This window comes from Equus caballus, chromosome 4 (assembly GCF_041296265.1).
Source record: "Equus caballus isolate H_3958 breed thoroughbred chromosome 4, TB-T2T, whole genome shotgun sequence".
Lineage (NCBI taxonomy): Eukaryota > Metazoa > Chordata > Mammalia > Perissodactyla > Equidae > Equus > Equus caballus.
The window spans coordinates 87067457-87084676 of NC_091687.1; the positions used below are offsets into that span (position 1 = coordinate 87067457).

At 40.6% G+C, this 17220-nt stretch overlaps 1 protein-coding gene across 1 annotated transcript in view; it reads left to right on the forward strand.

Annotated features, from left to right (window-relative positions):
• SND1 (staphylococcal nuclease and tudor domain containing 1) overlaps positions 1-17220 on the forward strand; it is a 408513-nt gene that overhangs the window by 34501 nt on the left and 356792 nt on the right. Inside the window, exons 3-9 of the mRNA XM_001502591.6 lie at positions 1890-2010; positions 5663-5741; positions 8010-8170; positions 8881-8972; positions 9606-9764; positions 11028-11134; positions 13440-13530. Of these exons, the coding sequence (XP_001502641.2) occupies positions 1890-2010; positions 5663-5741; positions 8010-8170; positions 8881-8972; positions 9606-9764; positions 11028-11134; positions 13440-13530 (810 nt within the window). The remainder of the gene's footprint in view (positions 1-1889; positions 2011-5662; positions 5742-8009; positions 8171-8880; positions 8973-9605; positions 9765-11027; positions 11135-13439; positions 13531-17220) is intronic.

Here is a 17220-nt window from a genome sequence, read left to right on the forward strand (position 1 = left end):
TGTGGTTGATAGTTGGGCTCATTTATCAATCGTCACACTCTTTTTGGTGACAAGTAGCTGTCTTCATTTTTAGGGAGTGGGGAAAGGAGTAGAAATGGGATGTGAAAATATGGTGAACTATATATTGCCCATGGGTGATTGACTCTTTTTCTCTTTGGTGCTTTGAGGAGAGAGCATTAGGTGAGTGAGGATGAGCTTGTTTTTGTGTCTTCATGAGCACTTACTCAGGATCAGTTCTTCCTGGAACCTATCACAACTGATGTTATATAACACTACTGGTTTTGTGAATACCAGCCCAGCAGATTGGTGGACTTCTACCTTTTGATTGGCTTCTGGTTTTGGGGAAGTCATACAGATGTTTTCTTCTAGAAAAGCTTGTTGGAGAACCCTATGGAATAAGCTTCATGGCCTGAAAAGGTTAGCAGAGGCTTTCTTCTCAGGCACAGGTGCCCCGTTTTGCCTTTACTATTTGTAGCCTGAGCTCTGTGGCTCCAAACGATTATAATAGACAATGTCTGCATATCGTCTACCACTCTTCCCTTTTATACTTTGCATTTTTTCTGCACACGAGCTCCTGCAGATCTTCTGTTCCCTGAACTCTTACCCACTCCTTCCTCATTTCTGTTCTAAGGGAACTGGGGACTGAGCTAGGTCCAGACTGTAAATTCAAGTCCCAGTGGCTGCTGACTTTCACAGCACTGCTTCAGAGGAGACATCTCCCTTTGTCTAAGTGATGGGTGAGGATGGGGCAAAACCATCCCGTTGCATAGTATCTGGGAATCACATGGAGCTCTACTTCCCATTGTGTGGATGTGTGGGCTCCCCCCTGGTGTCAGGGTCTTGAATGAATGAGAGAGAAGAACCACCATTGTCAAGGTGATCCCTTACCAGGGCCTGTTATTGGTGTCTTCCCTTAGATTCCGGGACCTGGAAAGGATCCCACTGGTGCAGCTTCAGTCTAGAGCAGTAGAATAAGAAATGTCTTGGGAAGAATAGTTCTTGCCCTTCTGAACTCTGCTGTCCCTAAAAAAGGTGGGAGAGGGGGCCGGCCTAGTGGTGCAGTGGTTAAGTTTGCACGTTCCGCTTCAGTGGCCTGGGGTTTGCTGGTTCAGATCCTGGGTGCGGACCTACTCACTGCTTATCAAGCCATGCTATGGTAGGCGTCCCACATATAAAGTAGAGGAAGATGGGCACAGATGTTAGCTTGGGGCCAGTCTTCCTCAGCAAAAAAGAGGAGGATTGGCAGCAGATGTTAGCTCAGGGCTACTCTTCCTCAAAAAAAAAAAGATGGGAGAATTGCCATGAACAAGGCTCTTCCTTGAGCAGGGGGCTCACCCTGAAATAAAAGTACTAGAACCTTGTCCCTGCTTAGGCAGTGCCTTGAACTCGTTTCAGGCTAGTTTAACAGTCAGTGAAAGTGCTTTATAAACTGGAAGGAGGTGAACAGACGGAAGTGGTAGTTGTTATTTATGACTTCCCTTTGGCTAGGTGAGTTCCTGGAGCCTAGACTTCCCATTCAGGAGTGGGTTGATAAAACTAAAGCATTTAGAGTGGTGGCTGGCACAGGTAGTGCTATAAAACTATTGGCAATTATTATTCACGAAGTAAGCTATAGCTCTGAATAGAGAGTGATGGGGGGAAAAGTACTAGTGCCAGTGTCTGGGAAACTATGAGGCCTCCTTTTAGGGCCTGTGCTAGTTAAAATAATGCTAGACCTTCCTTTTTTACGAGACCCTAAGTGTGCGATCTGCATTGTCTGCATTTCCTTTTTATATTCTCCTCGGGGGTCTAGTGCAGGGCCAGGTTATTGAAGGAATGAAGTTGCTTGAACACTGATTGTGGTCGGGAACTAGGCAGGTCTCATGTGACACGTTTGTTTTGTCTTTCAGCCCTGGGCATTTCCTGCTCGAGAGTTCCTTCGGAAGAAGCTGATTGGGAAGGAAGTCTGTTTCACGATAGAAAACAAAACTCCCCAGGGGCGAGAGTATGGCATGATCTACCTTGGGAAAGGTAAGTAGCAAGGAGGAAAGTACTTAGTTCTCTCCGAGTCTAAAGTTTTTCCAAAGATCAGATTACATCTGGTGGAAGGCCACTGTGAATTCTGAGAAGGTAGCTCCAGGACAGTTGGCTGTAGGTGTAATTGGAAGTGCTTCGAGTACTGGGGTTCATGGCACATGAGTGCAGAGGGGCCCCCGATATTTCTGCTCCTTGATTATTCCTGTGTCTGCTTTCCTGGCCTGGCTTAGGTTGTAGTACAGCGTAGCATTCTTCCCTGTATTTAGGCCATCAGCCTGTGGAACTCAATGGCTTGATGCTTCCGGGTCATAGTGCTAATTGAATTCCTATAGATTTCCTATCGCATATTCTCTTTCCTCTATCTATCTTGTGGTTTTCTTCTCCTCCTGGGGACTCTCTTTAGGAAAGGAAGATTTGTTTAGAGCTTGTAGTTGTTTGCAAGCCGTATGTTTTGTAATGGAATGGAAAGAACACGGGCTTTGGAGTTGTGTATATGTGGGTTAGAATCCTGGCTCTCCTACCGTGTACCCTTAATTAACCCTTAACTTAACCTTTCTAAACCCTAGTTTCTTCATTTGTAAGTTATTGAGAAAGTTTAAAGAGATAGTATATGCAAAGCCCCTGGCTCTGGCTCAGCATGTACTCAGTAAATATATTTGTGTGTGCACATGTGCCTGTTGTTTAGCTGGGCCAGAGCCCTCGTGGGATATTAGGTGTTCTGATCCTTTTTGGATTAGGTGGAGGGAGAGTAAGATTATGGAATGGAGTTTAAACAGAAATAGGACATTGAAAGAATTGGTAGAATGTTCTCTGTAAAGCAGCCAGGTGAACATGAACAGTTGTGTTCATCTGGAATTATTTTGGGAGCAGATTTTTTTAAAAGTTTCCTGCAATTCTTTAATAAAATAACCTTCCAGCTGAGCAGGTTTAGATAATCTATTTGACTTGGGTAGTCAGTAAGTGGAAGTAAGCCAGCAGGGTATATGGCAAGGCTAACACCATCCTGTTAGAATTCTGATTTTAATTTTAGAAGTCTTAGAAAAGTGAGTTGGGGATGACTTTGGAGATGTCTTGTCCAGTTTACCGAGTGGAGAAACACCTTTTTCATCTTCCTAGCCAAATGGCTCTCTGCTTCTTGATTGAATGGGAAATTTAGAAATATATGGAATCTTTTCAAAAAGAGAAACAAATTTGCTTTGTATCCAAAATTCAAATAATATAGTAGGAAGTAAAACACTTAAGCATTATTGTTGAATGGTTACTGGTTAGAAAGAATGTAAAACAAATAGAAGTGCACTGTCTTCAAAATGAATTTGTTCAAGGATTTCATTACCTAAAAAATCTCAACTCTGTAACAGCTGGTCAGTCCTCTGTTACCATGTAAGAGACCCCACTGGACTGCAGAAAATTTCAGGTGCAGATACCTCTATAAGGAGACCACCTCTAAGAGTTCATTTAAATAAATTTGGTCTCCCACTAAAGTGGCCAAAATTATTTATGTTAAGAGAAGCTGATGTTTAAAATTATTTGTTTTTAAAACCGTTGTTTCTTAAACTGACTCATTACAAATTGGATTTAATTTAGCATGTTAACATATTAGTGTTTAGAGTAAAACCTGACACATAGGAGGAGGTGATCAATAAATATGTACTGAAAGAATGATTGAAATTATCTACATCTTTCAATTTTAAAGATTTAAATGACTTAAAGTTTTAATATTTTCACTAAATCTCAATGCCAATTCCAATTAAAGGAAACAATAGCTTAGATAGTTAATTGGTATCCACATATTTATCCTATTTCTTGGCCACCTACTTTTTTTATGGTGGGGAGAATTGTAGAATTTGAGAATTTGTGGTTAACCCAGAACTTATTAAAAAAAAAAAAGTAGTCTTCTGACTTTTGGAGAAAATATAGTCACCTACCTCCTCTGAATATTATCCCTAATTGTGACTTGATCGAATTCATAACTTGATAAGTAAAAAGCAAGAATCAGCTCCTTGGCCTACGAATTCCCTGTTTCAGTAGTCTATCCACCACATTTTTATTGCATCCTTTGGGAGTTCGGCTCAGAGAAATGTATTTTTCTCCCTTTTGGAGCAAGGCGAACTCACTTTTTAGAAGTGGACCAGCCAACAGCCATTTTAGAGTGCTGTGTGCCAGGAAACTGAGACTGTGCTGTTGATTAGCTGGTTTTATGGCCACTTACCTGTTTATACCTGGGCTTCAGTCTCTCCACCCCCTGATCTCTTGGCATCTTACTATTCAACTTTTCCTTTAACTGTTGAATCCTCCCTTTTGACTTTCCAGTCTTTGGGATTCCTGTTGCTTTGAAAGAACCAATGTAATATTTGCTAATGTCAGGTAGCCGTGTGTGCCTGTGTCTGGCCCCAGCAGTAACCTCGGTGGAAAGGTCCTTGTGATCCATGCTGAGCCTCAGAACCTGAGCATTCTTTGTATAAATATCATTCATCTCAACATTCTTTGTTATGAAAAGAGGCTTGCAATTTGCTTCTGCAGACATTTGGGCAATGCTAATGGCAGAACATTTAGGTTGGGTTTGGAGGTGGTGTGTATACTTGTTATTGCTTGCTAAAGTCAATGTATAATGTACTGAATATAAATCTTACAGAATTTTCTTCTCTGCTGACATTACCTATCAGCTAGACTGCTGCATTTCAGTTTATCTAGGAGCTTGTTCTTTGCCATATTAAAGATTTTTATGTGGCAATTCCCTCATAGATGTGTTCCTTTATCGTTTTGTCTGACAAGCAGAGATTTAAGAGAATACACAGAGCCTAACAGCTTTTTCAATAGTGTGGCAATGCAATTAATGTTTCAAGTGCCCAGGTGGAATCTAATCAGGTTGGGTTTTATGTTTAACTTCATTTTTCTTGCCTGCTCTGAAGGCTGCTGTGTGATGGGTTAGAAACTTAGACACCACCCACTGTGTCTCTGTGAGAGCAGGAGAAAGTCTGTCAGATGTTATAGTGTGTCCTGCTGGAGCAGAGAATAGGGCATCCTGAGAGGAACTGGACTTTCTGATGTTAGATGTGATAGACAATCCTGAATGAATCTGTCTGTCTGATTATACAGGGCGTGGGGACTAACTTTTGATTTGTCCAGTTTTTAATTCCTGCTATGTGCTTGGCACTGCTTGGCGGTGTAGACATTATTGTTTGATTCTCAGAAGAACCCACGTAGACAAGGACTCTTCCCGTTTTATGGATGAGTAAATTAAGAGGCTGAGAGACCTTGTTGAAGCTGGGCAGTGGCAGATTTTGCATTCAGCCCCTGCTGTCTACTCCGTAAGTCAGCGTTCTTATGCTCTCCTGGGCTGCCTCACGTGTCCAGCTTTCTTGTCAGTCTCCTTCATTCCTGAGATTGCCTTTGGCCTGGGAAACATACAAGAAAATTAGAAACAAAGTCTTGAGAAGAAGATTTATAGGCCTTTGGGTCTTACAGACTAGACATTTTGGGAGAAGAGATTATTCTGAAAAACCAGCACTACATTGCTGCCTTGTCCAATTTTCTGGCAACATCATTCTCCTTGATGAGCTAAGAGTGAGAGTGGTCCCATTTGAGCTCTACTGCTGTTGGAGGCAGATTTGAATCTTGTGGTTTAATTCCCTTTATTCCTCCTCAGATACCAATGGGGAAAACATTGCAGAGTCTCTGGTTGCAGAGGGCTTGGCCACCCGGAGAGAAGGCATGAGAGCTAATAAGTAAGTATTCATTTCTCTTCTGACCCTCTGACTTCCTTCCCTTCCACTGTGGGAGGTTGGGTAGTCAACTATGCAGTGGCTTTGCTCCATTTTCATTCCTGCCCCCTGACATAAAATGGGTAATTTCTGGTGCTCTCATGGCTTTTAGGATATTCCTGCTGAGGTGTGGATTATTCCAAGCCAAGAGGTCACTCAGCATCCATTAGTGGCATTTGACGTGTGTAACTCCTTTAAAAACAGGCTTTGAGTCAAGGCAGTTGTATTCTTCATATTCATAAGAATCAACAGGCTGTGTCTTACATCATAGACATTCAGCTCCCCAGTGTTCATCCGTCCATCCCAGACAATTTCTTGAGTGCTTATTATGTGCCAGGCTACGTTCTAGGCACTGAGAATACAGCAGTGAACAGACTTAGCTTCTGTTAATATTTTAATGAGGAGACAGACAACAAACAAATAAACATATGATGTATCATGTGCAGGGAATAATTGCAGTGAAAGATGAAGTGAAGTGAACAAATAGAATTCAAAGCAAAATCCGCTGCTTTGAATCTAGGGAAACTGACAAGGGCTCAATGGTTCTGTTTTGAAGTCAGAGGAAATTTCTCTCTCCAAAGCCTTTTATGTCTGTTTTGGTCTATGGATCTGCAGATACTTAAGAAGTAGGTAAAAATATATTTGTTTATCTAATGGTAGTGTGAACTTATCCAGAAGTGAGTATTAGGTCTGCAAGCTTTATAGTATGTGTCTCATGTACAAGTTCACCAGCGTTGACTCTCAGTAGGATGGATTGCAGCTGGCTTTAATTAACACTTTAGTCTCTAAAAAGTGATAATGCTACATCAGTAATTTGGAGGTTAAAGATGCTGTTTAAATCATTAAGTCCTTGCTATATTATATGACTCTTGTAGCCTTAGAAAAGGCTTTAGATAAATATTTGAACTGTACCAATGATGGGGATGAGCAAAGGCAAAAATCCACTTTTTGCATTCTTCCTGCCTTCATGGACTTCGGGGCCAAGTCACTCACGATACACGTCTGTGATCCTTTCTGACTGCAGAGACATTTGCTGGAGCCTATAATTGGAGTGTGAGCATGTGGGAATTTGTTGAATAAAGACATTTGTCTTAGGTGGTGTTTTTGGAAGCGTGCCAAAGTTGTATCTGAAGGATAACAATTGTTGGCATGATTATCGTTGCAGTGTTTTTTGGGAATCCAGTTTGCAACCAGAATGAAAACTTTTTAAAAAGCCCACAGCAATATTTTTCCATCTCAACAAAAAAATTTCCCCTGGAGTCCCAGTCCTTTTTTCTCCAAAGTTGTCTTGACTTAAATCTCCTTTTCTGAGTTTTTATGTTTGCGTCTCTCTTAAGCTACATTTTTTCGTTGAATTCTTGGGCAATTTTGGATCCTTGAGGATGTGATTTTTTTTTGGCGGCGTAGGGGAAGAACAGTACTGAAAACTTCTGGTTTGAGAAATTGTAGGTCAGGGATCCCTGCTCAGCAATCGCTACTGATGGCTGTGGGAGATTCACTTTATGCACACAGTCATTGATGGAGCCAGGTATTGAGATTGTGCAAAGGCCTTGCAGCTCACTGTTCACTTTAGCTCAGATATGTGAGAGAGAGCGCGAGCACAGAGCCATTTCTGGTTTTGCTTTTTGGTCTATCTACTGACTTTCTGGCTGTTCTCGTATATAGTTTGGTTTCCTGCCTAAGGAAGGAGGAGTCTTTCATTTTCAAACTGCTTTTGCTTAACTGGTCTTATTGACTGTGTAGGTAGTTTTGGGGTGATGTCTGTAATAACAGTATTTGTTCTGCATTCCCCAGCCCTGTTGTGTAGATGACGGGGAATAAGGGTGGCTCTTAGTCACTTTTCCTGTGCTGTGTCCCACTGAGCTCTGCCTGTATTCCAGTTCCTGAATCTGGGATGCTTAAATGAAGCTGTACCCCCTGGAACGGCTTCCCTCTGAGCCACCAATTTGTTCTCTTGTAATCACTGATGGGGGCAGTACCGAGATGTGTGTTCTTTGGATCTTCTCATTAAATGCTCTTACGATTGAGTCTGTTGTTTGAGGGAACAAGTCTGGAATCCGGAAATTGCACTTAGGGTGTTTTTCTGGGTGTAGGCTTGGGTCTGAAGCCATAGATCTGAAACAAATGCTTTCCTCTCTTTAAGAAGAGAAGATGCTGAAGAAACCCAGAGTCAAAGAGCCTAATATTTCTGTTGTGAACTCACTAACCACACGTTTGTTTTTCACATCCCAGTCCTGAGCAGAACCGGCTCTCGGAATGTGAGGAACAAGCGAAGGCAGCTAAGAAAGGGATGTGGAGTGAGGGGAATGGTTCACATACGGTCCGGGACCTCAAGTATACCATCGAGAACCCAAGGCACTTTGTGGACTCACACCATCAGAAGCCTGTCAATGGTGAGGCTGGTGGGAAAAGACAGACATGATTCGGGGTGATTTCTTTCTATTTGCTCTAGAACTTCTTGAGGTTTATAAAACCTATTTTACTTATTTAGTATCCAAAGGAAATTGTTAAGGGTAAAACAGTACCATGGTATTTTGGAAGGGAACTTGAATCCACTTCACATAGGTTACATCAGATGTATTTTGTGGAGGTTAGTCCTTTGCTGGTACAGGTAGTAAATTGCTGATATTTTTGTATGTTGGGGATCTTTTTGTATGTTGGGGCTACTTAAATGCCATCCCCGAAATGTCAAGGTATATATGTATAATCTGTATACATCTAAACACACACATACACATGCAATATAGTTGCTGGACCAACTTTGCGACCTTGTTAACTACAGCTTCAATAAAATTTATTACTAATCTTGAATTGTTATTATTTATTTTTTTGCTGGGCACCTGGTATTCAGGTGAGCAACCTAAGTGATGGACAACCAAGCTGAAGTGTGAGCCACGAGGTCCCAGGAAGTTTAGAAGACATAGAAGCCGGTCTAATCTATATTCCCCAGGAATAGTTTGAGGAAGAATCTGTTGTGTGAACGCTTGGCGAGAGGAAGTGTGTTAAATGCAGTTGTATTAACTGTGTTAAATGTTTGATTGGCCATTGTTTATCCCTGGCACAACTTTTGCTAATGACTTAAGCTGTTTATTCTGTCCCACAGCTATCATCGAGCACGTGCGGGACGGCAGTGTGGTCAGGGCCCTGCTCCTCCCAGATTACTACCTGGTCACAGTCATGCTGTCCGGGATCAAGGTCAGACCATAGGCTGGGCTGTGGGGTGGCTGTAGGGTTGTGGACGTGTTCAGTGACAGGTAGATTCTTCTACTTGGGGACTTCAGATCTACTGTTTCTTCCTCGTATGGGCCCTTAACGTTGACTCGAGTGCTTTATACTTTTGAATAGTCCCACAGCAAAGTTTAATTAGATCAATAAGATTTTTTAAAAAAAATTTTTAAGTACTCAGGGTCTGTTTGGAGTGGGCTGTGTGGAGAGATTGTTGAAATCTGGAAAGGAGAGTCAGGAGGCTCTGAAATTTGCTGAGAATGGCTTGTCTTAATGTAAAATACCCATTTTGATTTTAAAAAATGTAAGGGATTTAAAGGTAGGGGCTGGTGAATCTTTTCTTGGCAAGGGGTCATTTTCAACTGTAATTAAAAAGATTTTTTCCATGATAACATGAGTTTTATTTGCCTTACCGAGAACTCTGAGATGATGCTATATCCAGTCCCCTTTTACCAGTATGTTTTAAAAAGAGTTAGAAGCCCTGATTTGAGACCTTCTCTCGCTTAGCTTTGCGTTCGTGGGTTTGGACTGTTCAGTGTGGTGTGCGAGCGCCTGGCGCTCCCAGTTAGGCTGCATTACCCACCTGTCTCACTTATGCTTCAGTGCCCAACTTTTCGACGGGAAGCAGATGGCAGTGAAACACCAGAGCCGTTTGCCGCAGAAGCCAAATTTTTCACGGAATCTCGACTGCTTCAGAGAGATGTTCAGATCATTCTGGAGAGCTGCCACAACCAGAACATTCTGGGTACCATCCTTCATCCAGTGAGTGTCCCTGTGCAGACTGGTCTGCGTGGGGTTAGGGGTGCGTTTGGTGCTCATTGAGCTACAATTTGCTTTTTCTCTGTATTCCAGAAGTATTTAAACATCTTGGCAGGATTATCTGCTGATTTTTGAGGCAGTTTCTAGGGAGATATCACTTACCTGATAGAATTGGACAAGTCTGTGCAACTTCTCACTTTTAGAAAGTTAACCTCAAATGTTATTGGGTTTATGAGGGGAGGAGGATCTCTGTCACTCATTTTCCCAAGCGTTAGTCCTTGAGCTTGCAAATAGGAGAGGTGGGAGGTTGCCACATCGATTAGAAGTGGTGCTGAAACTTGCTGAATAGAATTGGTGAGGTTTGTGTGTAGGTCATATTTTGAGTATTGGTAGAACTATGATGAGGAAGCCTTTCTATGGAAAAATTGTTTTGTGTACTCTAGACCATAACCTCCTAACTCTGCTTCTGAGCAGGAAATAGGTTCTGTATATTCTTCTAGTTCTGACTATTGGGAGTTTTATCCTACTGTACACTTTGGTAAGTGGGTTATTCTTGCACAGGAAATCACTTTGTTTTGTAACACAAGTTTAAGTGGGTTTTCATTTTAGTAGTCTATATCCAATTCAGAGTCAACTATTGTTACTTATTGTTTGACTAGAGAATTCTTTCATGATGGCAGTTGTGGAAGGCTGGGAGGCTTGGTTTGGAATGTGCCAAGGTCATGTCTGTTTCTTCTGGAGTGCTAGCTGTCTGCCCGGGCCCTGCCAGATGGCTCTGTGTCACAGTAGGATGTGAATTGTAATTTGCTGGGCAAATGTAGCTTAAGTTATTCCCTTACTCAGTCCGTTCTTTAGCTTTCCCCTTGTGAAAAGGAGAGTAAATGCTGATCTTAGGGAAGGAAATAATAAGGTGTAATCTCTACTAAAGATTAACATCCTCCTCTGCCCACAAGAAGAGCTATTGAAATGTCAATTCCATTCAATGCCATTAACATTTATCCTACTCCTGTTAAGTGAGAGTTACTGTGCTGGGCGTTGTGGGGATATGAAGCCAAGGCTGCTGAGAGGAGTTGCAGAATGGCGTCTCCCATCTTAGGGCTGGTTTCTTAATGAGAAAAACAGCTCTACTTCCTTTTTTTTTTTTTTTTTTTAATGAATTGCAGAATAGATTGTGGCTACATTAATTGTGTCAGAAGTCTAGAGAATTGGGTTCTCTTGCATTCGAATCTAATCTGTGCCTGCTTGCTCATGTGCTTTGTTTTTCAGAATGGCAACATCACAGAGCTCCTCCTGAAGGAAGGTTTTGCACGCTGTGTGGATTGGTCGATTGCAGTTTACACTCGGGGTGCAGAAAAGCTGAGGGCGGCTGAGAGGTAAGGTCTGCCAGGGAAGCCTTCCAGCCAAGGATCTTGTTAAGGATCTGTAGGGGAGGAAACCTAATGATCTTCTCTCACCCATCTGTCAGTGTCTCTTTTATTTCAGTAAAGGATTAGGGAGATTCCAAAAGAAGCTCGGATCTCATAGAGCAGTGGCTTACTTAAGTGTGTAGGTGCAGTCTAATTCAGTGCTGGATAGTAAGGGTCTAGGTTTTCACTCAGGCATTTTTCTGAACTTGATTTGCTTTTTTAATGTTTTCAGGTCACTTTTTCCCCAAGCCCTTCACTTGAATTCCAAGTTTTAGGTGTTTGGAATGAAATAAACTTGAGGCTCATTTGGGAAGGGTGAAATTGCTTAGCAGCTATTCCCAAACAGACAGTGTGACGCCAGGGGAATGATGGAAAGATAGAGGCTATGAGTCCTAAAACAGGACCATTCAATGTTATGGTAAGACCAAATGCCCTAATTTATTTAGAAGTATGTTTTAATTATAAATGCTAATGCAACCGTGAGATGCTGTTGTCATGTTTTTAGCTAGGTGCCTCAGGGTTAAAAGCAGTTGTAGAAATAACTTATTTCCAGAAAAACGATAGTGAGCATTCCAAAGATGGTGGCTGTTGCAAGTGTCAAGGTCAAGTTTTTCCAGGTGTAGGTGAATTCTTTTACTTGATGGCGTGGATGGAAGAAAATGAAGCAGGTAGCCAAAGCAGATGAATAGAGATGATATTGAGGAAAGTCCCAGCCACCACTTCTCAGGATACGTTTAAACAGAAGACTGCTGACCACTGATGACAGTGTTCCACTCTTGAGGCTTGCTGTATGGCTTATTTCAGAATCATAAAATTGTAATGCTCTTAATAACTTCACTTTTTTTGCCTTTGAGATGTACAGCTAAAAGATGTGTAAGAACATAATTGAATGACTATAGTCGCCGTCCCTTTTCTTAGGTCTTTTATATCCTTCTGTACCTATAAGCAGAAACATTTGCCACTTTTTATAAAAGTAGATTTTAATTTGGGCCAGTTGAATGGCATGTCTGACAAAGGTAGAACAATTTAAAAAATGCGTGAAAATTTTTTAGTCTTTATGTTCTACAGTTAAATTCAAAAGATACAGTACTTTTATCAAGTACTATGTTCTAAATACCTCTGATTATTCTGTGATGCTCAATTTTTTTTCCTTGTTCAGAAAATCCTTTAAGTCCGTTATTCTAAATTATTATTTTGGTTGATAATTCTTTTTGTGTTCTGAAAATGCCTGCCTCTCTTTGAAGAAAGTAAATACAATGACAGTAGTATCAACATGCTTTATAACATCTGTAGGAGATTTTATGGATTTTTAAGAGTGCTCATCATTAAAAAAAACAGGTTTAGACTAAGGAATGCAAGTCATATTTTGATATGTGATTACTTGCCTGCTGTTTTACATGCTGTATTTGAGCTTGCACTGTTGGTGAATCTCTATCCAATTATTTTATGTATTTTACAACTACTACATGCTGCTTTGTCTTTTTCTCATTTTAGTGCTATGTTTAAAAGAACATTGCATTACTGGTTTCAGAAATAATAGTTCCTTTCCCCTGAGCATATATCCATTTATTTGTAAATACTCTTAAGACAGCTGTTCATTGATTTTATTTTATTTTTAATCTCTGCACATATTCCATTTCCCACTCTTAGCCTGACTCAAAAAAAATGTCTGTTGGGCTTAGCACTTTAAACAAATTTCTGTCAATATGATTTTTTAAACTCTCGGTGAAATTCTTTTGGATTTTTGTTTATTTTACTCTTTAGGTGCACTGTAGTGATACTTTTGTTGTTGTTTTCCACATAGGATTTTGGTAGCTAATACTTTTTATGATTCAAATTGAAATTGAGCAGACCTGTGCTTTAAAAAATATATGTATTTGTTTGTAGATGTGTGTTCTTCTCACGTAAGAGAACAGTTGATCTGGGTTTATCATTCCAGTGCCTAGCATGTAGTAGTCACTCACGAGATACTGGGTAAGCCAAAGAGCCAGTTATCAAGGTGGGCTTATACTGTCCAGGCTTGAAAAACTGCACACCTAGACCCCGGTCTGCCAGCCATGGGTTTATGGTATATATTCATCTTGGATACTTCCAGTTGCTACACAGTTTTTCTTGTGGCCGTCACGCTTTGTTCTGATTTGACTGGTGGCTTTTCTCCTAGCTGCCTTGTCTGTGAGGTAGGGTAGGATTCTGGACTGTTCGCTCCCATGGTGATGGTGGATTTCATTTGCCGACCTAGTCTGAATGATTTTCATCCTTGCTTTCTTGCCAGGTTTGCCAAGGAACGCAGGCTGAGAATATGGAGAGATTATGTGGCTCCCACGGCTAATTTGGACCAAAAGGACAAGCAGTTTGTTGCCAAGGTGAGTCATTCTCAGCATCTTGAGATGCATAGTAGATACTGTCAGGCTAGTGACAATACAAAGATTTGAACAAACGGAAATGCTTCAGCTCTTGATTATTTTAAGGCAAGCCAGTGGTGTGTGCATGTGCAAGCACACTTGCATTCATGTGTGTGTTTATTGTGGGGGACTTAGAAAGCACAAGAACTCTTAAATTTCTGGCCGTATATTTGCATAACTTCATTAGAAGTTCATAGGTTAAAGTTGTGGACGTTGCCAACTTGAAATAGCTCGTATTTTAGGGGTTCTTTCTGTCTGCTTAGCACATGGCGTTCTCTTAGACTTCCTATGCCCAAGTATACATGACCTCAAGTTTCTTTGTTTTCGGTTTTGGAACTCTTGTGGTTTTGAAATTTTTCTAATGTGACTTTTTTTCTGAGCGTTCTCTTCCACTGATGTGTCCCAGGATGGATTTCTTTGAGGGGAACTTGAGCTTCTGAGTAGATGCCTCAGTTGTATCAGCAGTGCTGTAAAAGGGTTTTTTCTTAATTGCAAGGTTTGGTACCTTAAGTGATAGGCCCGTTCTCCTCACTTTCCCAAAATGCTGTAATATTTTTCCAACCCATTTTTACTTTTGGCAAGAGGTCCTGGAAACTTTGTCTTTATGGATTAAAAGTGGTTAAATGTCCATATTCTTGGACTGAGAGGTGGCTGTCCCAATGCCGGGTAACCGTGAGTTTAGGATGGAAAGCCACTAGGTGGCACTGTCAGCCTGAGAAATCCTGGAATGGTTTATCTTAGAATGGTAAAATTTTACCAAAGTCTCTGAGGAATTGGCTGAATTTCTTCTTCAGTTTCTTTTTTATAATGCCCAAAGCAATAGGTCGCAGAGTGCTCAAATGACCTCTTTCCCTCTTCGAATAGCTGGACTCCAAGCAGCTGTCAGGTTGATCATAATCATGCCTTTTAGTGGACATGAGTGGGAGTACCTTGGTGGGTTGCTCCCCTATGCATTGTAAAGCCTTGACACCGACAGAGCAGACCTCTGCTTCCTTTCTGTGTGAGGAGCATACTAGCTTGGAAACCTAGTCATTGAAACTCACTTGGTTATGGTTATGGTGCTTATGTTCCCTGTAATCTGTTCTGTGTTATAAGACTGTAGCTGCACAATGAAAGGATGGTCACTTGCTCAAGCAAGGGAGGCAGGCCTTCCATTTTCACTGTCATCACTTCGCAGGTCTGTGATATTAATGTGATGTCAATGAGGCTTGGGCGGGTCCCCCTACCCTGTACTGTTCCTAACAGCCCTTCGTCAGTTGAAACTGAGTTTATAGAAAAACGTAGAAAATTTTTAAGGGTTTTGGGCCTTTGTTGGGGAACTAAGGCATTGCTGAAGAAAGAAATCCAAAGTCTGGATGACTTAGTGACTTTGCATTTATATTAAACATGACTTTATTGGTAGCTAGAAAAGGGAGAGCTGGCTGTGAGAATGTTTCCTCCATTTTTAAAACGCAGGATCCCAGGATCTGTTTTGTATTTTGCTTTTTTTTGTTTTAAAACAAAGTGAGGCTTTTTTCATTATAATGAAGTTTTATTTATTACAATGCCAGAATAGAAGAGATTGCCTCTAGAAATCATCTGATTGAGGATTATGAGGAATAACCAGTCTCCCGTAGAATCTTAAACATAAATTTAGGTCATGTGGATATAGGCCTGCTTAGACAGTAGAGAAGAATGTATTTGCAGATAGATAAATGGTTTTAAAGCTTCTTGAGTTTTTGAAATTCTTCAGCATTCTTTTTATTTGTTTTTAAAACAAGAAAAAAACAGGATAAGGGAAAACTTATACTACATAAAACTGCTGTGACACTGCTTTTTTTTTTTTTTAAGAAACAAAATTGATCATACTGTCTATCCCAGGGGATGGCAACCTGTGGCCTGTGGGTGAAGTCTGACCCACCACTTGTTTTGGTCTGGCCTGTGAGCTAAGAATGGATTTTACGTAGAAAAAAATGTTTTGTGGCACGTGAAAATTATATGAAATTCAGATTTCAGTGTCGTGAATAAATTGGAAATAGCCACATCTGTTCATTTACAAATTGTTCTATAGTTGTTCTCAGTATAGTGCCAGAGGTGAGTAGTTGTGACAGAGACCATATGGCCTGCAAAGCCTAAAATACTTGCTATCTGGCCCTTTACAGAAAAGTTTGCTGACCCTTGATCTGTACTAGTCCTGCTCACAATGCCTTGATATGATTAAGGAGCTTGAGGCAGAATGTAAATTGAGACATTACTTCTTGCATCGAGAAAAGCTTGCTACAGAAAAAATGTCGGCCGTGTTCTTAGTTATGTAGTTGATTTATGTTCTGGTACAAGTTCCTTAGCTCATTGTAGACTGGCAGCTACTTTTCAGTGGTACTGATCTGCTATTTGTTATTGTTGTTGTTGTTTTGTGAGGAAGATTGGTCCTGAGCTAACAACTGTTGCCAGTCATCCTCTATTTTATGTGGCATGCCGCCACAGCATGGCTAGGTCTGTGCCTGGGATCTGAATCCACGAACCCTGGGCCAGTGAAGCAGAGCGCACAAACTTAACCATTATGCCACTGGGCTGGCCCTGATCTGTATTTTTTTTGTGTATAATTTTTAAGTTTGTAAGTTTTTATTTTTTAATATATAAAAACTTAACTCTATGGGCTTTTATGACATGTACGAGTCCATTTTCTCTCCATGGAGGCAGCCATTTTCAACTCTTCTCTGATCCATATCTCTAAATAAAATGTTTATATTGCTTTCTTAATCTTTCAGTTTCAGGCATAACCCCTTTCCTTCACACCATGGAAGATGAGGATTTAGTTTTTTCACTCATGCACACCCACATACTCATGTGGGTGTGCATGTACTTTTCCCCAGTCCTTCCAATATGACTACATAATAATTTGGTTCAATTAATATTCACTGTTTACTTTGTAAATGCTAATCACCACTGAGCCATATAGCATGATATGACTACTTCTCATTTCCTGCAGAATTTTTTGTTTTCCCTGGAGTTAAAATTTTTTAAATTTAGGTTTATGGTTTTACGTACTTATTATTTCAACCTTAGACTCTACCTGTCAAAATCTCTTCTCAGCACATTGATTCAATCTGTTAATTGTGTCTTTTTCAAGAATGCTTTTCAGGAGCCTTGTGACCTGTGCCAATCTGGCCTAGTTCTTCTTCTTCCCTGTTAAAGAGCTGTCATCTTTGGATTTCTTCACCATTATCCTGGGGTTTTCTTTGCCTTACTTCTGGGTTGGAACTATATTTGCTGGATCCCATGGCCTCTTCTTTGTGATTTCCTACTTTATTTTGGTGGCACACATTCTCTAGCTTCTTGGGAAAAGAGTGCTTGGTAGGTAAATTTTTTGAGACCTGTCATGTCTATTCTATAATGACACTTGATTGATAGTTTAGTTGGGTATAGAATTTTATGTTAGAGCTTATTTTCCTTCAGAATTGTGAAGGCATTGCTCCACTGTCATTTAGCTCTTAGAGATTTTTTTTGTTGTTTCTTAGAGGTCTGAAACCATTCTGATTCCTTATCCTTATATGGTTTTTTTTTCTTCCTGCAAGCTCTAGCAAATTCTTTTTTCATCCTGAAATTTCACAGTGATGCACTTTCTTCATCCGTACATAAGCATGTTATGCTTTAATTTTCAGTCCTGTATGT